Here is a 27,382-nt window from a genome sequence, read left to right on the forward strand (position 1 = left end):
AGGCCAACTGGCAGAATGCTCAGCCATTCCGATTGCTGTTAAGAACTCAGGGTCTTTAGGGGTAAACAAAAAAACAGCATCGCTTTCTGCTTTGGTTTAGGGGCACAGCTTCTAGGTGATGGGCACTGAATAAAGTCCTTTGACTGACAGCCTTGACTCGTTAGAGCTCAGAGGGAAATGAGCGCTGGGCTCCATCAGCCAGGGATGGCTACACACCAGACACCAGAGTGGCAGGCTTGGGTTCTTTCCAGAAAAGACATGAGGAAGGCAGGTATGGGCTGCAGGAGCAGCAGGCAGAAAGAATGTGAGTGATGAGAGGGGTGAGGCAGCCACATGCTCCATCCCTCTCCCACGCCATCATATGGCGTAACCCAGTTAATCCTCCAGGGCCAGGGCGCAAAGAGCTGCCCAAATCCTGGCCAGCATGTGTCCTGTGTGTCTACTGCTGTCTCTCTTTTGGTAAAGGATGTTTCCCAGCTCTGGGGTAAGCACTAGGTCACAGACAGACAAGGTTTCACCTTCTCCATGCTGAGATGACACGAGAGGACAAAGGAATTGCAGAGTTCTTCCATCTACAGCCATTTGTCCCATCTCACCAGACAGTCAGCCAAAGAGGGGGGCCCAGATTTGTGAAAAGTGCAGGGTGACCACACCTAAGTAAGCCTCCCAATATCACCTAGCAAAATTGTTGCCTCTAGGGTCCCTTTGAACAATGAACTCTAGTGGCTAAGAAGACCTCGTATGTAGTTGTCACATTGAAATCAACGCAGGCATCTCTTTCCATAGGTGTAAAGGAGCTTGGCCAAGGCTTCGGCTGAAAAGCCATTGAAGCCAGCCATTGCCAGTGTCCTACTTATGGCAAGGCTTCTGATAGGAAAGCTCAGGAGGACTTTAGAGCCTGGGTCTGTCTGAGGTCTTTTCACCCTTGTTCCTGATCTCTATCTCAGGGTGGACCCACAGAACCTAAAGAAACCCTAGGTTAGGAACCAGAACAGTTCTTCAGATGGCACTTAGCCTTTTCATCAGGTGTCCCAGACAGCCTTTCAGGGCAGAGGGTGACAAAATGCATGGGCCAAGGAAACGCAGGTTGCCTCATTTCAAGGCATCTGATCCCTTTGGACCATTTGAGCAGTGAGTTCACAAGCCTTGAGCCAGATTTTAGGGCATAGTCTCTCCTGCCTCCATATGTTCCAGTTGAGCTGATCCTGCAGTAGCTTTTTCCAGCCGCCATGTCCTAAGGGAAGGGAAGCTTTATCTCCTTGGCAGGGCACGGCAGCTGCAGCACACAGCCCTGCACGCCCTGGGTTCCAGCAGTGATAAGCACGTCTCAAGTTAGCGTGATAAGTAAGAGATGCGAGCGACTGGGCATGTTGCCTGGCTCATCTGTTGAACCTGATGATTTGGAAACATCTCTCCAGAGTCTTAGATTTCAAGTTGGAAATATGTCCTTTAGTCTTCCTTCGGATTCCTTTTCCAAGACTCTGCTCCATTTTCCCCTGGGTCACGCACAGTGTGCATTTGCTTTGGTGAGAAAAGAGGAGCTCCTTAAAAACAGTTGGCTGAACACCAGCATTTCCGACTGTGTGTCCTCATAAGTCACAGCACAGACTCCTGCTCACCATTTCAGTTCCACTCAACAATAACATGGCTGCTGTTTGGCTATACTGTTAGCTGTTCCTCCACATTCTAACCCAGTGGAAGACTTACTTATTATGTCATTGCAAAGAACAGTAGATGCTAACTGTTGTGTACTTTGGCCACTATTGTTTGTTACCTGCTATTAAAAGCCTCTGAATTCCCTAATATCTATAGTTCATCAGAGCAAGGCTTTCTACCCATGTGATACATGTTACAAGGAGTTGACTGAACAGAGATTCCTGATCACCCTCTCTTCAGTGGTTTAGTAGCATTAGAGGGAGAGAGTCACTAAATGACATCAGTCCTTAATTCTGGACCTCTAGAAATGTGACAAATACACTGAAAAAGCCCTTGAAAGCAGTGACGGTTAGAGCCTTTTACCATTGTTAGGAAGAACGGAGCACACCGACGTGTATCTTCTGCGACCATACCACGTTGAACACACGCAATCTCACCTGAATGTGATAAAGAAATATGCTTGTCCACACTACTCTTATTGATTCTACAAACACCTACCCAGTACCTAGGCTGGGCTGTAATGACTTTGAAAAAGCCTGAACAGAAAACACCTTGCTGTCTTGCAAGCCACACAGTCAAGTAAGGCAGGCCAGTGCGTCTGCTTTGAAGCTTGTTGTCTGCACAGTGATAACGACACTGGTGTAGAAGTTGAGGACCCAAGACTTCTGTTACTGAGGGACAGTAGGAGGCTGTCTGCAGCCTTCCTGCAGGAGGGGCCCTTATTGGCTGGAGGTGGAGGTTGGGATTAAAATCAGACTGTGTTTGCATCCTGGTCTTACCACCAACTGGCTGTATAGCACTGGGTGGTCACATGACACATCAAGTCTCAATTCTGTCACTTGAAAAGTGCAAAAGGCTATCCATGGAGCCTAAAATGGAACCTGTTCTGTAAAACTGATCACCGCCTCTGCCATCAACGCCATCATCACCACTATCGCCATCATCATGGATTATTATTACACTAAACATTAATAAATTCTGTCATGTTATAGATATTGCAGAGAAAAATAATTTGGGCAGGAGTTTAGTAAGAACCATGTAGTTCCTTTCTTGAGCAAAAGAAAAAAAAATCAACATTAGCTCCTCCAAAAGCCACAGATCTTTAGCAAGGGATCCGTAGATTGTGGGACAAAGTTTGTACCATTTTTCTATAGCCATAGTGCATTATTATCTTTAAATAATTAAATAAGTGAACATGTTGAGCATGTTTTAGTTCCTAGTGTGCAGTATCAGTAGACAAAGCCCAGTAAATATCTTTGGGGGCTTCATGATTTTCTAGCCTCTGAAGGGGCTCTGAGGACCTCTTCCAGAGACCTTCAAGCCAGTGAGGGACTCTGTCTCAAAACACAAGGTGTCCCCTGGCATTGCACACTCACTTACACATGTGCATATGCACCAACACACACATGAACATGTACACACACATAAAAGTTACAGCATATTTTGTGTAAAGTAGCGTAGATCCTTGGCTGGGCTTCATGGGTTTCCCCTGTGAAGTATCATCATGGCATCAGTTTCCCTACTCTTGGGCAGCAGCTTTCTCTGGAGAACCTTGAGGGCTCCTGGGGCTGGTGTCCCTCCAGAACCTTCCAGAGCCTGTCTGGTCAGGGTTTATCCATGGATGGTAGAATGGCTTGCCTTCCATAGATTTTTGGATTCTGTCTACCAAACTCCCATCAAAAATCTGAACGCACTTAGAAGAATCCACCTTTCTACCTCGTTGAAACGGTGAAATAATATGGATGACCAGTTGTTGCTGTGACCAGTTGTTTTTGGTTTTTGAGATCATCTTACTACTTAGCCTAGGCTAGACTTAAACTCACAGTACTGTCTCAGCTTCTTGAGTGCTGGGATTAGAGGCATGAAACACCATGCTAGCTTACCGAGCCTCTGAAGTAACCCATAAATAATAATAATAATAATAATAATAATAATAATAATAATAATAAATAATGTGACTAAGTAATAGCTCATCCCAAAGCCCAACTGAGATATTTTTTATATTCACAATTTTGTATTACCCAGTATATGGTGAACTTGATTGTTTTCTATCTTGAGCATTTATTTTTACATGGTTTTTCACTGTTGTAAATGTTGAATTCATAGTTGTTACCACTAACAATGTTGTGATATTTGTCTCCATGCTAAACTTCCTGATAAGTGATAAATTAATAATGTTGTGTATATATTTATATATACTATATATATATGAATGCTTCTAAATTGAAATAACAGAACCTTCCTCTCAGTTCTGAGCCATGCCCCTATGACTGAGTGTTGGGAAGATGTGGGGCACAAGCTCCTGTTAAGGCTGTGGGCTCTAGTCATCAGGCCCCCATTCCATATTTGGTTAATGCACCATAACTATGCCTTTGCCTGGTACATGTGCCCAATAGCCTTTCAGGAAAGCGGGTTTTAGGAAATAGGTGTGTGTTCGAAGCCCGAGCATCCAGGCCATCCTCCTCTACTCCGGTGTCAGCCTTAACAACAGGCAATGCTGTGTACAAAGCAAGCGTGTACTCTCTCGGTGTTTAGTCAAGTCATAGAGTTTGATTCTCCATCCATGGTGTTGCCCATGTCTTGAAGGAAGTTGGGTTGTCTTGAGAATGGCCAGCCGTCTACTCCAGATACTATACCAGGAAAGAAGCATGGCCTTTCCCTGCTGCTGGTTAGGCCCTAAGAACAGGGTGCTTTGTATCGTGCCGTTGTACTCCATCCCTGATGCTGTTTGTTAATCTTGGGTCCCTGTTGTGTGTCAAGCTGCACTCCCCTCCTGCCCCAGCACTCACATGCCCGACTGAGCTCCTGGAGAGTGCTTAGCATAGCATGTGCCCTGTGTGTGGACTAAAGGGTCAGCTAGACAGAGGGGGAAACTAAGGTACTAGGCCATCATGGTTGCCCCCCCCCCATTTCTTTAAGAACAGTAACTTGCATCCTGGGGAAAGGGTGTGTGTATGTCCATACTCATGTCTGTGTTTGGGAGGGGGTCATTGGTTAGATATATAGTTTGTGGTCCCCCACTTTAACACCTAACATAGTCTTGAAACCTCCCACAGGCTCTGTCCATGCCACATCCGTAGCAGCCTCAAGAGTGGAGCAAGCACTGTCAGAAGTGGCCTCATCTCTGCAGAGCAGTGCCCCCAAGCAGGGCCCGCTGCATCCCTGGATGACGCTGGCACAGATCTGGCTCCATGCAGGTACTGCTCTTACTTAGCCCTTGGCCCCACGGGCCTCTTCATTTACCCATCCTTTCTCACAACCTGCTGCTGATCCTAAGACTGTTGGATTCTGCAGGCGCAGTCAACTGTTTAGCCCAGAACCCCCCAGCCTTTAGGAGAACTTAAAGCTTTTGTGACCAAGCACCAAACTGATATTGTATCTGTACAGGGGCCATGAGCTGCCATGCATCTCCTCATCCTTCCTCAGTGAGTACAGTTGATACAGAATAGGCATTCAGTAGAAAATTGGACTGAGGACCCCTGAGGAATTTGCAGGTTGGGGTTTGTTGCACTATAGAAGGGCCAGTATTTTGCACCTTATGCTGTCTTTATAGGTGACAGAGAAGAATCCAGCCCTGCCCTACCTCTCCGCCTCTGTTTGCATGGAGGATTAGGATAGCACCCATCTCCAAGGGTCAAGGAACACAATGCTTTAGCACATCTCACCGTCCACTCTTTGAGTCTCCAGCAATGGCATAGGAAGTGTTGGTGGCACAGATGCCTCTAAAGAAGCCAGGGCAGGGCAATATGTTTGGTGTCCCCATTTCCCTCCAAAGACAGGCCTGGTAGCCTGCAGAGAGTAGGAACAGTAGCAGCAGCCCCTATTCTGGAAACTGCCCCCTGAGGAAGTATAATCCCTTATGCCCTGGTTTCATATGGCAGTAGCTGGCTGCACAAGGCTACCCCCAGCGAGCTCCCAAGAAAGTGATGACTGTCAGTGTATATGCATATTTCTATTTCTGCAAAAAGTAACCTTTCTCTCAAGTTTTACCTCTTTATCTGAATGACCCTGGTGGACCCTTCTTGGGCTCATCACTGCCAGGGAATGTGCTCAGAGTCCAAGTCTCGCTAGGAAGGGTGCTCATTACCACAAGTTGTCCTTCTACTAATGCCATCATTCTCTGGACCGGTTGTGTGTCCTGCCTTGTGTGTCCCCATTAGCAGATGTGCGTGTGTGCAAGCATAGCTGATTCACGGCTTGCCAGCCCCGGGGCCAGCCCATCTACATTGTCTGTGTCAGCATCCTTAATTGACCCATAACAACTGCTGTAAATTAGCAAATTATATTCTTCTAAGTACAGAAGAAGGCTGATTCATGCATGTGTGTGATTGCTCCTTGTCCTCCACCCACTCCCCAAAGAGGTCAAGACAGGCTGCCTCTGAGAGCCAGGACCCAGCAGGGGGCCACTTCCCAGCTTTCTCCAGAACAGCCAGTCACTGCACAGGAGTCTGATACTGTCTTGCTCAGCCACTGATATGGACAGTGACCTCAGAAGATAGAGAGGGGACAGAGTGTTGTTTAATGACCAGACCAGGAAGCCTGGCTGGACATGCAGGGCTGGCACAGGTCAGAGCTGTCTTCTCCACGGACTTGAAATCTAGTTTTTGAAAGAGCACATTGGCTTGCATGGGAATCTCTGTTGCCCACTGAACCATCTCACCAGGCCCTTCTTAGAACACTTAAAACTGGGCACTACAAAATGCCAGAAAATTTGACCTAGACAGTCCTGACATCCCATCCCACCTCACTGCACCCCTGCCCCCACTCAGTTGTCCAGGGCTGTTGCCCCTGTTTGCATGGCCCTCCATGACTCCTGGGAAGGAAATGTTATAGCTCTTTCTAGAGTAGTGGCGACCTCAATGACAGATTACATTTAGAGCAATGTTTCAGTTTTGTTGCTGTGGTTCAGAGTAATGCCCTCGTTACTAGCTAATGGGTGTGACTTTAGCATTTTGCAGGTTACTGGGATGGAACTATGGAAAGCAGATGCTAATCTTGCCTCCCAGCCTCTGGGCAGATGTGCGTGTGTACATACAGTGAGCATAGTGTGTCATGTGGGTGGATGAGGGCATTTGTGCACTGTCAGATCTTTCAGTGCAAACACTGAAAGGAGTGGCAGTAGAAGGAAATGGGCGGCCCCTGAACTGCGGGGTTCACCCGTGTGCCTTGTGCTTGACTGCTCCGAGAAGTAAGGTGAATCGCCTCCCTCTGACAGTTTCTGGAGACCAGGTGACATCAGGGCTTTGTGTCCATCATCAAGCCTAACAGCTGTAGATCCCATACAGTCTGCAGGGTTTAGAGAACCAAGCAGGGCCTGCCTTCCAAAGCTGCACTGTTTCTGTGGTGTTCATGGGCCTGTTCTTAGCTGTCCAGTTTTCCTGGTGGGACCTTGTGACGGGAGCCTGTGGTGGAGGTTGCCTGGGTTTGAGTCTCTCAGGAGAGCAAGGTTTCTCTGAGACAGTGTCAGGTTTTAGCCATGCGTATCAGGGTTTCTGGGCCATATTTCTGACTGCAAGAAACTGTGAGCATGACATAAGAGCCCCAGGAACAGGCAGCTGGAGCGTGCAGTGAGGGATGCTTGATTATAGAGGGCCCTTCTCTTCCTGGGCGGTAGGTGCTCCCTCCCCTCACCACCTCCTCATTGTCTTGGAAGCCCTGACTGCAGGACTGCAAACTTCCAACACAGCCTGGGCTGTGCATGAGTGTTCTTTGATTGTTTCGACACGAATCTAAGTAATTTCAGGCAACACACTTACATAGTGCACACTGAACAGGTGGGAAAGATGGAAAGTGGGAAGGCTCCTCTTGTCCCTGTGTCACCTGCTACAGACCCTGGTGCTAGTTCTGGGACCTGCTTTGTCCCTGTTGCCCTCTCCCCATGTCCTCTTCCGAGGTCTAGGAGGTCATTGTGTGTCAGCCCATGTAGTGCTGACTTACACTTCTTACCGCTGCATGCTATAGTTCCATGGTAGGGAGGATCATGATATCAGCGGGACACTGGATTAGCGTCATCATTTCTCATACTTTACCATTGCAGACAGTATTTCAGTGTTCTGATATGTGTTGTTCTGTGTCTCTAAGGCCAGCTCCAAAGAGTGGATCTGATAGGTCAAATGGTATACACTCTTTAATTTGGATAAGTGTAGTCCTCCCACAGAGCAGTACCAATTTCTATTCCAATCAACAGCATGTGACTGCATTTTCTTATCTCCTTGCCAAAACCATGCATTTTCAAAACCCCGAATCTTTGCCAGTTGGATGCATGAAAGGTGGTGTTTTCGTTGGCTGCTTATGGCTTTTGCCCACTTATCTTCTTAGATATCAAGCATCTCCTTTTCACTCATAAACCACTTATTCTGTGTTGAGGAAATTCACTTGTGTCCCGTGTGTGTGTGTGTGTGTGTGTGTGTGCACATGTGTGCACATGTGTGCATGCACATAGAAGCTAGAGGACAACCATGGCCATCATTCCACATATAGTGTCTACCTTTATGTTTATTTGTTTGTTTGTTGGGAGGCAGGGTCCCTCACAAGCCTGAGTTAGGCTAACTGGCCAAGAAATTCCAGAAACCCCCCTTTCTCTGCCGCCCAGTGCAGTGATGCTACCAGCATGCAATAATGTTTGGCTTTTTCATGTGAGTTCTGAGGATTAAACTCTGGTACTCAGGCTTGCAAGACAAACACTTGGCCATTTGAGCCATCTCCCCAGTCCTTCTGTTTTCTTTGCATTTGCCCCCACCCCCGGGGATTACACTTAATCATCTTTGCTTGCAGCCTGTGAGCTCCCCCATGATACTTAGAAAGCAGCTTCCTAGCTTTTGCTTTTTTCCTGAAAGTGCCAAGAATCTTATGACATCATTAGTACCCAGTCTCCCACAGAGAAGGGACCTTGCAGCAGGGGAGCCCCACTAGAGAGCTGTGAGCATGGGCAGAAGCCGGGAGAGCTAGAGTACAGTGGTGACACTGTAGGGTGGCCCTCAGCACGGACCCGCTGGAGCTGAGTGAGCCCTTTTCTCCCAAACTCAGCAGGCCTCACTGTCTGTGGACAGTCAGACAATTCAGAGCCCAGCCAGACCCCTTCCAAGCCAGGCAGCTTCTGGGTACCCACAGTGGGATGGCAGCTAAAAATGCCACTGCGGTAGGTGGTTAATTTCTGCTTGTTACTCACTAATAATTATAGCTTTTACTTTGGCACCTCTCACAGCCGAAACCAGCAGCTATTCTTAGATGTGCAAGATCAGATTTTCTGATTTCTGCTGGGGATTTGAAGCTGCGATACTGTCATAATTTCCTTAGCCTGACCCCTTCCCCTCCTCAGCTTCTCTCAGCCACCATGAGGTTGCATCAGCAGAATCTAGAGGCAACTGTGGTTCGACCACCATGAGGAAATGAAGATGTCCTAGACACGTGGTAAATGGGCCATTACACAAAGGTGTCTTGGACACAGAGCTCTGGGGATCAGCCCTGCCCCATCAGCCTCTTCTCCATCTGTGGGGATTTGGGTTAATAGTCTTTACTTTCCATATAACTGGCACTTAGGAAGCACAAAGTATAGCTCGGATACTGTGCCAAGAGCCCTGTGTTGTGACTTGTCTCGTCCTGGTCATAACTGAGGCAGAGTTGCCAGGTCGCTCGTCTCAGGTTGCAAGGTTCACATGTTGGGAGGCCTAAATTCAGAACCAAGTGTGCAGCCCACAGCCCTGCTCAGACCTTCAGTGGTTCCATGCAATGCTGTCAGTGTCTGGTTGTGTGCCAGGCTCTGCAGTGCAGTGGTCATGGAGACAGACACTCAGTCCCTGCCTAGGAAGGGCCTGCAGATGCAGAGCAGCAGCTCCAGAAGCCAGCGGCTTCCATGTGCAGCTCCTGTGACCCCTGGGAACGAGAGGTCTTGCCGAAGCCGGAAGCAGGAAGCAATAGAGTGCATTCGAGCAGACCAGAAGTTTGGTTAGCACTGGTCAGGAACAATGGAGAGAGGTGCAGCACCACCCTGCATGGCACAGCCCGAGAGTGCTGCCACAGCACGGGCTCTGAGAGACACTTCGAGAGCCAAAGGCTTTGCATGAAACTTAAAGAAAATGCAGTTATGGGACCCACAGGGAGGCAGCGAGGCCTGTGGCCAGGGTCGGGCCATGCACATTAGGCTGTTCCCAGTAGCCACATTAGATCTTCGAACTCCAGCCTGGGAGCCCTGAAGAGCTCGAAGATCTGAATGGGGTTCTAAAAGCTCCCTCCAAGTAAGTGTGGAGGGGACAGAAGACAGCAAGGGTGGGAGCCAAGGACGGAAACTCAGAGTATAGGATTGGTATTTATCTCATGGCTGAAACAAAATTACTGACAAAAGCAAATTCAGGCCTGTCACAATCAACCTGCTGATTTAGTGAGACCCTAAAACAAAAGGAAGGGAAGGACTGGGCATGTCGCTCCATGAGAGCGTGTTTACATGTTTGATCCCTGCACACATGATTCTGACTCCTGCCTCTTGCTCGTGGGAGGACACAGGCAAATTATTTCTCATCCCATTGAACAGATGAAGAAGTGGAACAGTCACACTAGATCACACGGGGACATGCTCAACATGCAGCAAACACTAATCACTAGTGCAGTCCAAGTGTGTGTACATCTGTGTGTGCTATGTATGTGCATGTGTGTGCTATGTATGTGCATGTGTGTGCTGGTGGGTGGAGACCAGAGGAGGCTTCTGGGTGTCTTTCCTGCAGCTGTCTACCCTGCTTTCTTGATACAGCCTCACCGAACCTAAAATCCACATTTTCTGTTAGGCTGGCAAGCTAGCAAGTCCCAGCGGCCTTCTTATCTCTAATCCACCTCACAGCTGGGGCTCGGACGTGCACAGCCATACCTGGCTTTTTACATGGGCCCTGAGGATCTGAACTGGGGTCATGCTTGTGCAGTAAGTTGACCCACTGAATCAGTTCCCCAGGCCAGGAAGAACTCTTCTGAAGGAGGCTGTGTGGCACAATAAAGACAAATTATCCCGTGGACCTGCAGGGAGGGGGTGCTGATAGCCCAGACAAGATCGGCGTTAGTGGAGTGTTGGACTGCAGATTATTGCCAGGGTGCAGATGGGATGGTGGGAAGAGAGGCAGAGAGACTGCAGCTGCCTTGCGATAAGAATCCCTACAGTCAGCACAGGGGAGCTGGAGAGGCATGTGGGATGAGAAGACCGGGGTGTACAAAATGGCGGGCATAGATGCTAATGACAATTCGGATAGCCCAATAAAGACCTTCAGCATCCCAAAGATGGGAGTTGTGTGGAGGTACAAATTTCTTAGACAGTGAGAGAGTTGGGTGGGAGGCTCAGACCCAGCCCAGGGTTCAGAGTGGCTGTGACAAGAACATAACTTCGTCGGTGTGGTGGCAGGAAGAGGCTCTGCCTTGCAGCCTTCTGGCTCCTCACACTGATGAGTCAAGGTCTCCAAAGGAGTGACTCCAATTGGCAAAGCTCCTGAGTCAGAGGAGCTGGGTCGTGGCCTGAAAGGGTGAAGTGTCTCATGGTGCCGTGAAGAGTGTGCCTCTCTCTCTCACTGAACCCTGGGAAAGGAATCACTCTTGGCAGACTGGGACATCAGGCAGAGGCTCAGAGACAAATGGAAGCTGTGTGGCTAAGGACCTGGCAAAGACAGTGGCTAGGCTATCCGTGAGGGCAGGGCCTGGGCTACGCTCAGCTTGGGGACTGCAGACCCATCATTGGGGTCTGTCTCGGAAATATTCAGGGTGAGGCAATACTACAACAAAACTTCTACCTCCACTCCCTGCTGGCCCCTCCCTAGACAGAGCAAAACACTGGCGAAATGAGGTCTGACCATGATGGGGACTCCTGGGCCCTGATGGCTTGGAAGGGTAACATGAAACCCACTTGAATTCTGAATGAAAGAGAAAGTTCCGGAAAACACACAGGCATGCTCTCAGCACCTTTGCATGCCAGGCTAGCACATCCCTGCCCTCTGTGGTGTCCTTCTTCAGGGAGTTTGGGATAAAATAAAGTTTGGAGGGATCATAGATTCTATAGCCAACTCTGTCTGCCTGTTGACTTGTCCCAAGTGACAGGGAATAGCCAGTGCTATGCTCTCAAGGCTGCCTGCCACTCACAGGTGACTTGAAAGATAGATATCCTGCCAGCTCCTAATCCAAGTTCAGCTCTCATAGATGTCTCTAATAGACTTCTTCTTTGAGTTTCATAAACAATACCGCTTCCGCATGTACCAAGCCCCCAGAAGGCCCTTTGTCGTGCTTTTAGCCTCAGAAGAGCAAGCTCTGCGGGGCAGAGCCACTTCTCTGCGTGGGGCTGTGTGCCTCTGGTCCACTTGTCCTTGCGTTCATCTCTGCCCTTTCTCAGCTTCTGCGTTAGGCTGAAGGGCCCTGGGACAACTGTCCTTAGAGGTTGGGGCAGAGCCCAGGAGGACCTCACTGCCATCGGTTTGGTAGTGGCATATGTGTGCCCTTCAAGGACCAAAGCGCAAGTGACCTGGGCATAAAAGACTATTGGCCTGTAGCCATGTCCAGTGGGGTAGAGGGCAGCTGGTTCTGGGCCCTGCCAGACTCCTGGAATGTGAAAGTCCCCAAGCAGAATACCTGCTGCCACAGGGTCTCTGAGGGCAGTGATTTGGGACAACATCTGTTGTCTGCTCTTTGCCCACAGCTGAAGTCTACATTGGCATTGGAAAACCTGCTGAAGCCACAGCCTGTACCCAAGAAGCTGCCAACCTCTTCCCAATGTCCCACAATGTGCTATACATGCGGGGCCAGGTTGCGGAGCTTCGAGGAAACTTCGATGAGGCCCGGCGGTGGTATGAAGAAGCCTTATCCATCAGCCCCACCCATGTGAAGAGCATGCAGAGACTGGTGAGTCTGAGACCAAAGCCAGGACTTCCATTTCCTGGATTGGGGCTCAATCCCCATGTGCATCAGAATACAGTTAGCCTGTTGAACCATCACATGGCACAAAGCAGTCAGTTCCTGTGTTACCTTTGGAGACGATGGTACCTAGCCTCAACTGTCCTACTAAGGTCGTACTAGGTGCAGTGGGGCAATCAGGTCAGCAATGCAGATCACCCCATGGCTCTAAGTTAAGGACAATCTCAGTGTTGGTCACCATCATTGCCATCTGGGCCTCTGCACTGCTGGCAGCAGCTGCCTTAAGGGAGTGTCCATACTAGAGATTTCAGAGGCCTCTTACTCTGAGGGAGCTGGAGGATCCAGCTTATCTCCAGGACACTGGCCAGTGGGGAGCAGCCCATTTTATAGAGGGGAGATGTTTGGCCAGGTGCCACCTTGTGTGTCCCTGTGGCAATTTCAGAAATCCATATGCCCTTCCTCCGGTTACCCAAGACAGAAGAGGAGCACATTGCCCTGCTACCCTCCACCCCTGGGGATAGGCCATCTTTGAGAGGCCTTAGAGTAGGCCCCTTGCCATCTTGGAATCATTCCACAAGGTTGTGGCCATCAGGGATGTATATGGGATGTTTTCTCCGACCAAACATCCCATCTGTGTCTCCTTTCTGTGGGATTCTGACTGAACACAAGGCTCTGTGCGGTGTTCTAAGCTGGTGGAAAGCCACGGGGCCTCCTCTGGACCAGTATTCCAAGCTCAAGTTCTGAGATCATTTGGTTCTTAACAGAGGGCATCTCTCATTTAATAGTCCACAGGAAAGAGGACTGCCTTGCAGGAAAGGTGAGGTTGGTGTCTTTCACATCTGTGGCTCTGGGGAGCTCATGGCTATCATCAGACAGCATGTGTCAGGGGGGGCATGAAGCACAGAATCCCGGGACACAGATCCAGTCCTAGTGGTGCCTCTCACTCTCTTTAAGCCCAAGAAGGGTTCGGAAGCTCTCTGTGCCTCCATGTCCTTTTTGCAAGAAGTTGTGTTAGACTGGCTATGTGTCCAGAACTGAGAGGGTGTAGTTTTGCAGCTAATCAGTAAAATGTGCTCTGAAGGATACCATAGCCGTCACTGTGGTCTCTCCGTTGTTTACCAGTGCTGAGCAGTGTAGAGGACTGAGCTAGAACTGCTGGCTTTGTTAGGACAAAGTTGACGAATTGAAAATGCTTTTTATGAGGGAACTTGTGCCTGAGGGTAGTTCTGAACCTGAACCTGGATTTGTTGTTCAGTCTCCAAAAACCTTGGCATTTCTGTGATTTGGGGCTGCTATTTACCCTGGTGGGTTGTGCGAGAACTAAACAAAGCGACTCTGTAGCTCAGCAGAGTTCCTGGTGCCTAGTAGGTGTTCATTAAATAGGGAACAAGAGGCAGTCATTTTCGGTTTCAAAAAGAAATCCAGCCTGGTGATAATTACAGTCACTCACTTTCTTTTCAGATTCTTTCTGTGAGCAATCTGTAACTCAATGCAGCTTTATAAATAATTTCACATATTATCCAAACATTAGTTTGTTTGATTAAAGATATTACCTGGCTTTTATTTTTTGTCTCACTGTTAAAAGAGGGGTGTATTACGAGCTTCCAGCTTTGGTTAAGATGTTGCAGAAGGATTAAACACAAAGTGCCCAGTCCTTATTGAAAAAAGAAGTAGCATGTTTCTTTCTACCTCAGGGCCTATGAATTATTAAGAGACATGTTTCTTGTTCATCCCCAAGGGGAACACTTGAGACAAAAGATCAATAGGAAAGTCACCCCAGGAGAGGTTTCTGTTTTCCCCTTAGAGCTTTTCAAGCTTTTCAGCTCCTGACAAGTGTTTTCCTTTCTGAAGGGCCAACCAGGTGTCCCTGAAGTGAGACAGGCCTCTGAGCCTCACCAGGCCTGGAGATACTACCCACCTGGGTGGTCAGGGCCCTTTTCTGTGTATCCTGGTGTCTTCGGAAACCACCCAGACTGAAGGCAGGCTGAGAGCAGAGGTTAGCAGACTTGGGTCAGTTCTGTTCCTCCTGCTCTGCAGCTTTGCAGAGTGCCTGTGCTCAGGGACTCCTTCCTGGTGATCTCGTACACGGTGCTCCTCGCCTGGGCTCCTCCAGCTCCCTGTCACAGCTGAGGGCAGGTCTCCCTTCTGGCGTGCTAGGTCCTCTAGTGCCCGCCGAGAGTCCCTGGAATCCACAGGCTCTGCAGCCCTGAAACATCAAGACCTGGCCCAGCTACTTAAAGCAGAGCCACTTTCCCATGTCTCAGAGATCAAGACGGTGCTCAGAGGTTATTGCAAGGCCAGGGCTAAGGTTCCGGACAGGCCTGGGCTAGAGCCCCAGTGCTGTTATTCATTACTCGTGGGACTTTGAGGCAGATACTCCACTCCTCGTACCTCTACATAACTAGGGAGAACATTAGCACACGTTGCTCTTAAAGACTAGGCACAGGGTCGGGCGGTGGTGGCGCACTCCTTTAATCCCAGCACTCGGGAGGCAGAGGCAGGCAGGTCTCTGTAAATTCGAGGCCAGCCTGGTCTACAAGAGCGAGTTCCAAGACAGGCTCCAAAGATACAGAGAAACCCTGTCTCAAAAAACAAACCAACAAACAAACAAATTAAAAAAAGAAAAACTAAGCACACGAGAGAGCCAAACCCTTTAGTTGGCTCACAGAGGTCTGCTGCGTCACGGGAACCAGGCTAGTCGTCTCTGAGCCCCTTAACTCCTTGAAAGCAGAGAGCAGAAGTCTGGGGAGAAGATGGGGATCCAAGTTCATGGGGCAGCAAGAGGCAGAAACAATGATGAGCACTGAGTTTCCTGGGACTCAGAAGAGAGTGAGAGCAGCCATGAGGCCGGGCTACACCACACTGTGCCACATCAGAGCCCAGGAGGGTTAGGAGTAATGGGTGGAAACCATCATAAGACCAACTGAGAAGGCCTCAGGATAAGGAACCATGGGAGACAGACCATGGGCACAGAGAAAACCCAAGGACGGGAAGTTTGTCCGTGCCAGCCCCAGTGCTCAGAAAGAAGAGCCAAGCAGCTGGAGGGGTGGTCTCCAGGAATTGTCCTGAAGACAGGAACCCATGTTGTCTGGCACAGGTAGAAACTGGCAGCTGATAGAGGCCGCAGAGACCTGCAGGGCACAGACAGGAGCCTGGGCTTGCACTGAGAAGAGTGCCTTCCTAACTTCTAGGGCTGAGTGGCACATGGCCCCATGATGCAGAATGCAAGCGTGTTTGCACTGTTAGCAAAGACAAACCACGTCGTATTGATGAACGTAAGTGGAAAGTCAGACAAGAGAAATGCAAAGTAGACCCAAGGGAAATGGATAATCTCCTTCACCTCTGGTTTCACTGCACATACGGTGAAAAGGAAGGGAAAAAACAAAGATGTTGTCTGGTAGTAATTAGCCCAGACCAGGAGGCAGGGGCTGAGTGTGGGCAGGTATTAAGCAAACAATAAGTTCAAGAGATAAGGAATTGCAAAGCTGCAGAGGAATTCTGAAAGGGATCCGACTTTTCCCAGAAAACCTAAAGGAATATTTCAGTGTTAGTCTGCATAAATGTATAAATTTGTGTTTGTTTACTGCCTGTGTTAAAAGCCCTTTAGCTCCCGGTACCTGGAGTGCATTAGTGACACATGGGCCAGCTTTTCCCAAAGCAACCACTCTGGGTTTCGAGTGGAGGGAGAAGAGAAGGTGCACAGTGGTGGCCCATGGTGGCCTCGGAGAGAAGACTGTCTGCCTGGGCAGGACTTTGCAGGCCAAGGACAGGCATAGAAACCCGGTGCATCCAAGGACACAATTACCAGGACAGGAACAGACTCCACAAATAGGGACATCTGGCTGCCCTCTGATCACGTCAGTCTGGGCTTTTGAGGGCAACGTGTAAGATGGAAAGGTAAGGAAGGACCAGGGCTTTCTGAAGTAAAGGTGGAAGGCAGCCAGGGGGCTGTGAGGAGGGAAGTCATTAAGACCAGAAGGGAAGGTGTTGCTGGGCAACAAGCTTGACTGTGAGTGTCAACAGGAGGCTTGGGCCTGCCTCCGCTGAGCCTGACAGGTTGAGAAAAAGGTATAAAACAGGAGCAGTGGGGCTCATCTGAGGTCTGGGGGAGGAGACAGCATGGGGGTGGTGAGGGGGTGGGGAGCTGAGATACCCAGAGGACGGGGAGGATCAGGAACTGTGGTGGCAGAGCACAGAGGATGACAGCAGGGCCCAGCAGGGGTGACACTGACGGAGGAAATGTGGAGTCTGAGAGCCACAGCCTTTCTCATCTCAGATGAGCAGAACAGGACGCTAGAGTCCTGGACAAATCAACAGCCACCAAAACAAATCGGGGGCTCGCGGCTTCCAGGTCCTTTGTCTCTGGAACTCAGTGCCATTCACAGACAGAAAGGTGCTTCACAAGAGTAGAGTTGGGAACTCAAGAAAAGAAGGCAGAGCTTCCTGTGGTAGGAGAGTCCTAGAAAGAGGGGTACTATAGAGCTGCATAGTCTGGGAGCCTATGGAAGAAGCTAGGGTGGGGGATGGGGAGGTGAGCTGGTCGGTTCACTCGGTCCCCCAGTGAGATGTCCAGTACCTCTCAGTCTCAGCTCCGCCCTCACATACAGTTTCCAGGCAGCAGCGTTCATTTAGGTTGTATAAAAAGGAAGAAAAGCAAAAAACAGGTCAGGGACCTAAGGTAGAAAGAAACAGGCCATTTCCAGCTTCTCCAAGACCTAGAACTGTCCACTTTCAGGGTCCCTACCCTAAGACTGCCTGATCAGTTTCTCCCTCCGTTCTCATCAACACTGCCCCACCATTCACCTGACAGAGACAGAACACAGGGAGGATCAGCCACCCACCAAAGGAGTGAGCAGCCCTCGGAGATGAGACTCGGGCAGATCTAGGCAGTCAGAGGCGATGCTGAGGTGAGATCATCAAACTGAAAGCACAAAGAGAACCACCCGTAAATGTGGAAGCTCCAAGACGTGGCCAGAGACTAGAAAGAGACAGGATGCCATTGTCATCCAAGGAGGAAAATGAGATTAGGGAAACTGCTAGACTTCCAAGGTCCGCAGAGGAAGAAGCAGTGATAACAGCCTGAGGCCACCGCTTCGTGAGCCCGGCTACCTGCAGCTGCTGGCAGGTCACTGACACGTCAGGGCTCTGTCAGAGGCGTGTGTGATAACTAGCTTCTGTCTGGAGCGTGGCACACCATGTTGTCTTCTGCGGACAGGCTGTGAGACAAAGAACCCTCTTAGTTGGATTAGGGTGCCTTCAGGCTGAAGGGCTTGTACACAGGCTGTCTCTGAGGAAACCCTGGCTCTCCTGTTCTCTAAAGCATAGGCTCTGGACTGGCAACAAGTACATAACCTCTAGAGGGAGCGTGTTAGGGCCAGAAAGAGGGAGGAGCTGGCTAAGGTGCTGGGAATACTTCATGCTGTCCTGTGTGGATGGCAGGCTGTACAACACAGTGTTTGCTGGGACGTGCAGTCTGCATTATACCTGCGTCTTCAGCTCTTTGGACAGTGTTTAAGGTGTTCTGTCAAAACAAAGCTATCCACATATACTGTGCACAGAGATAATGACATCTCTCCTCAAGTTTCGAACAGAGGCCTGATGTCAGAGCTCTATTAAACTGACTTCAAACTTTCAGGCCTATTTACTGTATGAAGACACTTTCTCCATTAGGGTGTGGTAGCTGGGGGCCTGGGAAAGAGGGCTGAGGAGAAGGTAAGAGGAAGCTTCTCTTGGCGAGGAAGCTTCTCTTGGCGAGGAAGCTGACATGGACATCCTGAACTTGGTTTTGCTCCCTCCATCTTTGAAGGTGTCTGTCGCCTGAGCTAGAGGAAGTTGCTGTGTCTTAAGGTTTATTAGTCAAAATTCTGTCCCCCAACATGTCTCTGGTGGGCAGAGAGAAGGGTTAGAGAGGGTAGGACTGTAGGGCCTGGTAGCCTGCGCTCCCGCCTTGGTCTCACTGGTCCATCAGCCCAGGATTACCCTCTGACCCTCCATTTCTCTGGGGGATGCATCTGCTCCTCCCATTGGTCTGGCTCCGACCTGACACAGGTGTGCTGCTGGAGGAGAGCCCAAGGGTCCTCCAGAAGCCAGTCTCCCCCCTCCTCCAGAAGCCAGTCTCTCCCTCCTCCAGAAACCAGTCTCTCCCTCCTCCAGAAACCAGTCTCTCCCTCCTCCAGAAGCCAGTCTCTCCCCTCCTCCAGAAGCCAGTCTCTCCTCTCCTCCAGAAGCCAGTCTCTCCCCTCCTCCAGAAGCCAGTCTCCCCCCTCCTCCAGAAGCCAGTCTCTCCCCTCCTTCTCCAGAAGCCAGTCTCTCCCTCCTCCAGAAGCCAGTCTCTCCCCTCCTTCTCCAGAAGCCAGTCTCTCCCTCCTCCAGAAGACAGTCTCTCCCCTCCTTCTCCAGAAGCCAGTCTCTCCCTCCTCCAGAAGACAGTCTCTCCCCTCCTTCTCCAGAAGACAGTCTCCCCCCTCCTCCAGAAGACAGTCTCTCCCCTCCTCCTCCAGAAGCCAGTTTCTCCCCTCCTCCAGAAGCCAGTCTCTCCCTCCTCCAGAAGCCAGTCTCTCCTCCAGAAGCCAGTCTCTCCCCAGTGTCAGCTCTCTCCCATGCATAGAAGGAATGACCCACACAGCAAAGCCACCCCGAGGTCGGCTATGAAGGTGCTTCCATCTATTAATTGCCTTTTGTCTTCTTTCAGAATTAGAAAACTTTGAAAATTGGGGAGAGGAACTTTCTCTCTGAAGGCCTGTGAGCTATTTAGATGCCTCCCCGCCTATGTGTCTGTGTGCTTGTGTACTGAATCCCTAACAGGTCTGCAGTCGTCTCTGCTTAATCTCTGCACTTGGTATAGTTGGGTGTCAGCCCATGGCCCAGAGTGGGAGGCTGCCACATTCTAGGCAATGGCCATCTTTGCCTTGTGTTGATCTTCATTCTTTTCAGTAAACTACATGGCATTTTAGCCACTCTGACAACGTAAGGCCTTTTCAACAAGTGTTACATAGCCCTAACTCTTACTTTTTCTACGCAGTATAATTTGGAAGGTTATGTGGCATACCCATTCTCACAGTACTTAGTGAAATGGAGACTTTCTTGTTTGCTAGAGGGAAAGTAGCCCCAGTGATCTGCCCTGGACACACTGTAAATTAGAGCAAACCAGGACAAAGGGGGAACACACGTGTTGTCTCATCCTGGAGGAATTCAGACTCAATGACATTGCATTGGAGTGGCCACCAGCTCCCAGCTCTGCTACCTTTTGTCTTATTTTGATTCTTGTTACTTGAGGGCTTTGGTTTGGGTTGGGTTGGGTTGGATTTTTTTGGACTGGATGTTTTTAGTGTTGAACCTTGGACCTTGAGTGTGCTGTGCAAATGCTGAGCAACTGAGCTGTGCGTCACTTATAAACCCATCTTCTTGTGGTAGACGGTGCAGCTGGATGCCCACATGGGTTACTAGACAGGTTCGTCTTCTTGTGGTAGATGGCGCGGCTGGATGCCCACATGGGTTACTGGACAGGTTCGTCTTCTTGTGGTAGACGGTGCAGCTGGATGCCCACATGGGTTACTGGACAGGTTCGTCTTCTTGTGGTAGATGGCGCGGCTGGATGCCCACATGGGTTACTGGACAGGTTCGTCTTCTTGTGGTAGACGGCGCGGCTGGATGCCCACATGGGTCACTGGACAGGTCCAGTGCAGGGTGAGTGGTGCGCACCACAGTCATCCTGAGGTGTCGGTTACAGGTCTGGTAATCTCTCTGAGTCCTTGGCTGTGAGTAGGACCACCTCCTCTGGAGGAGAGCAACCATGGCCCATGTCCAGGGCAGCGGGGCCCTTGGGTTGCTATGTGAATAGGCTCTCCTGGTGTAGGGTTTCGAATCTGGTTTGGGAGCCGCTGGCAGCTCTAGAAGCAGCCATCCCAGCACAGGATGCCATTGGGCATCCGGAGGCATGGTCAGTACAGGGATAGAGCAAGAGACGGAAGTGATGGGGGAGAGCCAGGTAAATGGCCCTTTCTGTGACATCAGCTGTATCCTCAAGATTATTACATTCTTATTATTTTTAGTTTATAGCAGTTTCTGGATGCTGGGTATTTGTGTCCTCCTTGAAGCAAAAGAAATATCCCTGGGAATAGAGACCCTGCTGTTCATCACTTGGCCTCTGTCTGGCTATAGCCCTGCTGCCCATCCCCGGCCCGCCAGTCCAAGCATCCCTCGGGGCCAGGGACTTCCTCCATTGGCAGTTTGCATTTGGGAGAGAGGCCTGCCAACCCAGCAACAGTTGTCCCAATACTGGCCAGGAAGAAGTGGCATCAGGTGACCCGGGTCTCCCTAAGGAGAGACACGGACACAGAAGCAACCTGGGGCAGGACAGGCTATGAAATGCACGCTGTGTAGTGCCTTGTATCATTCTTTCTTCACTTCAGCCAAGAGGAACTCTCAGTGCTGTGCTTACTTCTCATCTTTGCTCTGGAGTCTTAGGTGACCAGGTACTGACAGCCAAGTTCAGTCTCAGTACTAACTATGACCTATTTTTTTTTCAAAGTTGACGTATCCTACCCTTGACATCTATTCTTAAAGATTCTGCCTCACTGCTCCTGTAGAATGTGCCAGTGAGGCTCCTCGCCTTCCTGCCACACACAGGAAGCTTTCCGGGCTTGGGCCAGACGTGGAGTTCCTTGCCTGGGTTGATCTGTATCTTCATGAACTGATGCCAGCTCGGATCCATATTCCCAGGCCCTGGATCTCAGTCCTGATGCTCTCAGTCTGCAGCCCTCCCCAGCCCACTGCCTGCCTTTGAACACAGATTGAGGGTTTGGGTGCCACCATGAGGAAGTGCCCTTTGGGGCTTACTGGACCACTGGTCCCAAACCATCTTGTGTGTATTTCCTTTCCCAATATTGGAGCTGACTCTAAACTCCCCACTGAGTAACATGGGCGCTCTTAGGACCATGTCAGCTCCCCTCATTTTCTAGACTTCCAAAGGAGACTTAAAACTTCTAGACCCGAAGCTTTTGGGAAGGTCTCTCTCATGGGAAGGTCTCCTAGAATAACAGATGGGAGTTCAGAAATGGACACGTGGCAGGTGTGTGTCTCCAGCCCTTACCCTCACCAATGAGTTGAACTCACTGCGCGCTATGGGAAGACTTAGAATCCATCGTAGCTTATTATTCTTAGCTGTGACCAGGCAGGAACGAGTGGCTGCAGAGTGATGGCTGCACCAGGAGTCCTGACTGCATCGCTCCTGAGGGGACTGTTGAACTGTGAGTCTGATGTGCTCAAGTGTTACAAGAAAAGGTCCTTAATTTTTAGAGAGTGTTTAGGAGTGAAATGTCACAATGCCTGTCATCTATAATAAATTCTCCCCCTTCCCCAGACAGATGAGCTAAGCCAATAGAGGGGAAGTCAGCAGCTCCAGCGAGATGGCTCGGAGGGTGCCGAGCCCGAGTTCAACCTCAGGACCCATGTGCTTAAGGGAAAGGTTTTAACTGTTAACTTTGGCTCTCGGTGCGTTGTATTAGCCTTTTGCTTTCTGAAGGTTTGAAACTGTACAGGATAACATTTCAACAGCCAAGCCCATGTGCTTATATTTGCGTTATAGAGAGACCACACTCTGGAAGCTGTGGAGGGCAGGGCACTTGGACACTCAGAATCCCTAAGGGCAGTTCAGGATGAGAAGTTCTGGGCAGGGAAGCCTGGTGCGGCTCGGTGAGGGGACTAGAGGGTGCTCTGCTGGCATTAGGCACCTGCTCCAGAAAGAGCTGCCTGTAATCCTGGCAAGTCACACATAGCTAGGCTGGAACAGTGACCTTGGGGTTGGCAGCAGGCAATAGGTGGTAGCTGAAGCTAAGGCATAAATCCTAGAGAGGAAGCAGGAAAGAGGCCTAGGGCATAATCCATGGAATGCCAACACTTAAGGGACAGGGGAGAACAGCACTCTGGACATTTAGGCTCTGATCAGTTATGCAGACTCTACTACCAGTCCCTGTAGAAGGAATGTGGGCATAGCTCCCTAAATCCCAAGTCCTTGTGCCCACAGTCCTCTCTGCTGTCCATGCAGGCATTCAGGCAGCCCTACTGCCTGCCCTGTGCAGAAGGAGGAGCTCAGACAGCAAAGCCTCTCGGCTAAGCATCAGGAGCAAACACAGCTTAAATTAGAGCATGGCTTCCATGCAAAGGAGCTGGTGCCCCTGAGCAAGTTGCCTTACTTCTCTGGGCCTCAGTTTCTTCTTCTGTCCATGGGGACGATGGTGATCACCTTGGTGGACATGAGGAATGATCACACGTGAGAGCCTGAAGGACTACAGCTGTGTCTAACAATTACTGTTATCCCTGGATTCTTAGAAGGATAAGTGTCCCCTTTTCCTGTCTGTCAGGTACCTGTACCCAAGGGACAAGTAAGTAACCCCAAGCTAGTAACAACAGTGATTTTTCTGCGGGAAATCTCGGGGCATGGTGCACACATACTCACATGTGCGCGCGCGCGCGCGCGCGCGCGCGCGCGTGTGTGTGTGTGTGTGTGTGTGTGTGTGTGTGCATGCACAGTGTCTGGCTAAGAATTGGCTCTTGGTAAGATCCATAATTGAAATTCTGGCCAGTGTCCTTCTAAATGCAGCAGAAGCTGCTGGCCTAGCAGAGGGGAGCCAGTGACACTGGATGCGGTGTCTTTCTTCATAAGAAACTCGGCCCCTCCCTGCAGGATCCCAGGACCCTGCAGGTTCTCTTTCATCCTCTGCACTAGGCTGCCAGATCTAGACAGGTACATAGGGCTGAAACCAAAGCTCAAGCGAAAGGTCCCTGCAGAGACCTTCCAGAACAAACTAGAAGCAAAATTGGCTCCTTCCTAAGGGCAACATGCATGTTTCCCGGCCTTTCAAAGCAAGGCAGGTCAATTGAGTTATAATTGGCTCTCTAATTAGAACTCCCACAAGCTGTTAAATTCTTTACCTGCCGATTGTGTCGTATACAAAGGTGGCAAATACACTTCTTCCTTTGATTGAAGAGCCAGCTACAGTCACCAGCTTCGTGCTGGCAGCAACCCCCTCCAGTCACGGTTCCCTCACTCAGATGTCTGCTGCCCACGAGCAAGCATAGCAGGGACACAGCCCTCTGCTAAGAAATAGCTATGGGGAAGTCAGGCTCAGAAGGTCATGTTGCTGGCAACCAGCTTGAAGCTGCATAGAAGAGCAAGCCAGCCATGTTTCCAGGGTGATACATTCCTGGGGAGATAACCATAGAGCCTGGGGCCCCCTACAGGAGCTGCTCCATGTTAGACAAACTGCATCCGGTGCCCCTCTGTATTCTCGGTGCTGAAGAAAATTGGGTTTTTGTGTTGCTCCTCTCAACCCTCAAGAGGGCAGCATGGCTTGGAAACTAATGTTGGCATCTGATGGCTCTAGTGTCACTGGAGAAACACCAGCAGTTTCAACTGCATTTGGAAGGGGACTGGTCCCGCTTACCCAGTGCTGCCAATGAAGAGGCTCCGACTGTACATACCGGGCCCAACAAACAAAGCCTTCTCCTCTAACTCCAGGCCACTGCAGCAAGCTCACATGGGTGGCATGAAGTCCGTCTTGGTGGGAGTACTTAAACGGTGGAAAGTGGCAAGTGCCACCATTCTGGGCTTTTTCTTTGAGAGCCATTTTAGCCGGCACAGCGCTTGCACTCATGAGCCAGATGGGGATTGTTCTGAAGGAGGGAAGCAGTGACTGTGGTAGAGAACGGCACGCAAGGCTCCAGCTCAGGAGCATGTGCAGGAGATGCGTGGTGCAGAGCAGACAGCACCTCTGAGTAGAGGTGGCTTCAGGAAGCCAAGGGAGGAACTGCAGAAATACCTGGACCCGGGCCAGAAAGACTGGCGGCTGGGAGCACAGTTTGGAGCAGAAGAAACAGCATCTAGAATCTAGCTCTGACATCCTGGAGATGTGTGCGATCAGGACTTGCCGTACAGGGGCAGTCATGCCAGCCTCTTGTCTGCCCTCAGGGATAGACATGGTCCTGGCCCGGCACAAGTGCCTCACCCCAGTTCCTGCCCTTCTCCCAGACATGGCAGCAGTGAAAGTCACATGGAGAGGAAGAGATTCCCCCAGATTGCAGAGGGGACAGGCATGAGGTCTCCATGTAGACTTGTCATTTCCGTGTTCTTTAGGAAAGAGGGGGCTTGCTTTTAGCAACGTGTCCAGTCAGAGAGCAAGAGTTGCTTGGCACAGGGTTATAGAGCAGTTGGCCTGGATAAACCAGTGTCCATAGCAGGTCACCTCTGGGTATGACCATCCAGGTTGGAGCACAAAAGAGCCGTTCCCTTTCCTGAATCTCTAGGCTGTACGTGGCACAGTGAGCAGGACAGCCATGGGAGTGATAGTGGATGCATTGATTTATTCTAATTTTCCAGTCTCCCTCCAAGTCATTGTTCAAGCCCCCGGGGACCCATTTTGAGCTTCTGAGAAGTAGGGCACGCTCGGTGTTGGCCAGGGCCCATCCCATAAGCAGGGACCACATACAAATGAGCACGGTCCCTTGCCAGCAGGTGAGCAGCACCTCCCACGCCAGCTCTCAGCACTGCCTGGGAACTCTTGAGGAGATGCCTCTGATCTTGATGCTGATTTATTCTGCGTCGCAGTAGGGAATGAGAAGAGCTCAGTGTGTGGGGGAAGCAAATACCTTCTGCTCTCTGTTCTCTCCAGGAGCTCTGCAGTGGAAACCCTCTCTCCACAGCCCTGTCGTCCCCCAGGTCCTCACCAGGTCCCCAGCCTGGTCACTCTCTTCCTCCACCCTGGGCCTGAGTTGGGAGCACTAGAAATGACATTTATTCAAACAAACAAGGAAAGTCTGCTTCCGAACCAACAGTCTATTTCTCCTTGGTGAACCGCGGCTCTCCCTGCAGTGGTGTACCAGCAGTGCCAGCCCGCGGTGGGGAGCGGCGGAGTGGAGCCTAGCGCTGGCCAGTGAGGGCCATCCCTCTTTCCCATCCAGATAAAGGATTATGAGTTGTCTTGTTATTTTGGGGACAATTTTTCCAAGGCTAATCATTTTCAGACTCCCCCCTTCATTGGAAAATGTCTTATCATTTCTGTTTGTTCCTGTTTAAAAATGGAAAAATTATTCCTGCCAGACCCTGGTGGGGATGGGGAAGGTACTGGCCAAAGTGACCACATCCACCCTGGCAGGTAGTAAATCATCCTGTGTTTGTATCCCAGTGAGTCAAATGATCCCATGGAGCCAGCACCTGGAGGCTCTCCTCTTTGGTTCCCTGTCTATTGAAAAGGCTGCAGGGATGCTGAGGCTTTGTGTCGTCTGGGCAGCCCTGTTGTCCAGATGGGGCCCAGATGGGGCCCAGAGATGTCTCCATGCAACCTTCAGGGTTGGACGCTGACTTTCCTGACTGAAGGGACTGTCATCATCCCCACCCCCACAGCATGCTGCACAGGACCCAGAGTACAGTTGGCACAGAAGCTGGACAAGAGAGGTGATGGTCAAGCACATGGTACCCATCCCATAGTCAACTATGGAGTGTCTATATATCATACCAGAAATGTTCTGGGGCTGGAATGGCTTCTCATTAACAGCATGCATTGTCTGGACCCTGTGAATCCCACAGGTGGAAGGGTGAGCAAACATGGCCTCTGACTCCAAGAGCCTATGGTTCCTAGTCCAGCAGCTAGTGCCTTCTGCTTCATACTTGACTTTGAGTTTTCCAAGTTTCCTGTAAATCCTGGAACATTCTGGCACTCAGTGAGCCCAAGCCTTTTCATCCTCCTATTCCTGAGAGTCAGAAAGCCCAGGAGCCCTTGGGGCTACACTTAGCCATCCTCACCTGTAGCCGCTCTGTGTGCAGAAGGGGAGTGGAATTGTCCCCTGGCCATGTGTGGAGAGCTCAGCCCCTTTCTCTTGCCCAGCTTCTTCCTTGTGAAGCCTTCCTGGCCACATCAGCCACTACTTCTCAAGTCCTGGGACAGCATACACGTTGAGTATATAAAGGTACTCCCAAAATATGTAGTGCTCCCAAAATACATTTTAAATAAGAGGCCTAACCAGTCATATCCTCTGCTCTTTGTCTTCTAGACTGAAAAAGTGAGACTCTTAGAGAAATAAGGCTCAGTCTAGGTTGGCAGTCAGTAGAAGAATACACAGTAGGTTGGAGGGGGAATGCCCCACCACTGGGCTGCTCCCAGTCCTACCTTCTGCCCAGGCATCTCGCTAAGTTTGCTGGAGCCGGGCTTTTGCTCACAGTGTTTGGTGGAAGATGGTCATACTGAGTACAGAGAGCAAAAGGCACGGCTCCTGCCCCACCTCTCTGAGAGCAGGTTGGCACTACGGTTTGGATATATTATACTACCATAGGCTCATTTGTTTGAATACTTGGTTCTTAATTGATGGCACTATTGGGGGTGTGAGAGGATAGGTGAGACCTTAGGGATGAAGTAGGGCCTCACTCATGGATATGGGTCACTGGGAACCAGGCTTAGGAGCAATGTCTCAGTCCCTCTCTTTGCTAGTCTATCAAGATGTAAGCAAGCGGCCTCACACGTCTGCCTCCACAGCCAAGAGCCCCTGCCTGCTGCCATGTCTTCCCTGACACAGTCTACACCCTCAAACCCTGAGCCAAAATAAGTCCTTCCCTGAAGCTTCTTATCTGGTTGATGGTCATGTGATGAAGAAGAGGCCTACACCAAAAATCTGCCAGACTACTGGGAAGGGATTCCAGGCTTAGGCCACCATAGTAGGGGCCAGGGTCTCTCGGACTCCCACTCCACAGGCCCTGTGACTCTATGAAACCCTCCTGACAACTTCTCTTTTGGTTGATTGCGTGTAAATTGTTGTGACCATGACAGACCCATAATTGGAAGCCCCTGCCCTCCCCAGCCAAGGC

The 27,382-nt window shown here is 50.3% G+C and overlaps 1 protein-coding gene across 10 annotated transcripts in view; it reads left to right on the top strand.

The window, feature by feature from the left end:
* Ttc7b (tetratricopeptide repeat domain 7B) overlaps nucleotides 1-27,382 on the top strand; it is a 216,358-nt gene that overhangs the window by 176,468 nt on the left and 12,508 nt on the right. For all 10 annotated transcript variants that reach the window (XM_041633213.1, XM_041633216.1, XM_041633219.1 and 7 more), the window contains 2 exons: nucleotides 4,713-4,853; nucleotides 12,314-12,516. In XM_041633213.1, coding sequence (XP_041489147.1) covers nucleotides 4,713-4,853; nucleotides 12,314-12,516 — 344 coding nt within the window. The remainder of the gene's footprint in view (nucleotides 1-4,712; nucleotides 4,854-12,313; nucleotides 12,517-27,382) is intronic.

The sequence above is a fragment of the Microtus oregoni genome, unplaced genomic scaffold (genome assembly GCF_018167655.1).
Source record: "Microtus oregoni isolate MIOR12 unplaced genomic scaffold, Mior012 000043F_ref0000047, whole genome shotgun sequence".
Taxonomy (NCBI): Eukaryota; Metazoa; Chordata; class Mammalia; order Rodentia; family Cricetidae; genus Microtus; species Microtus oregoni.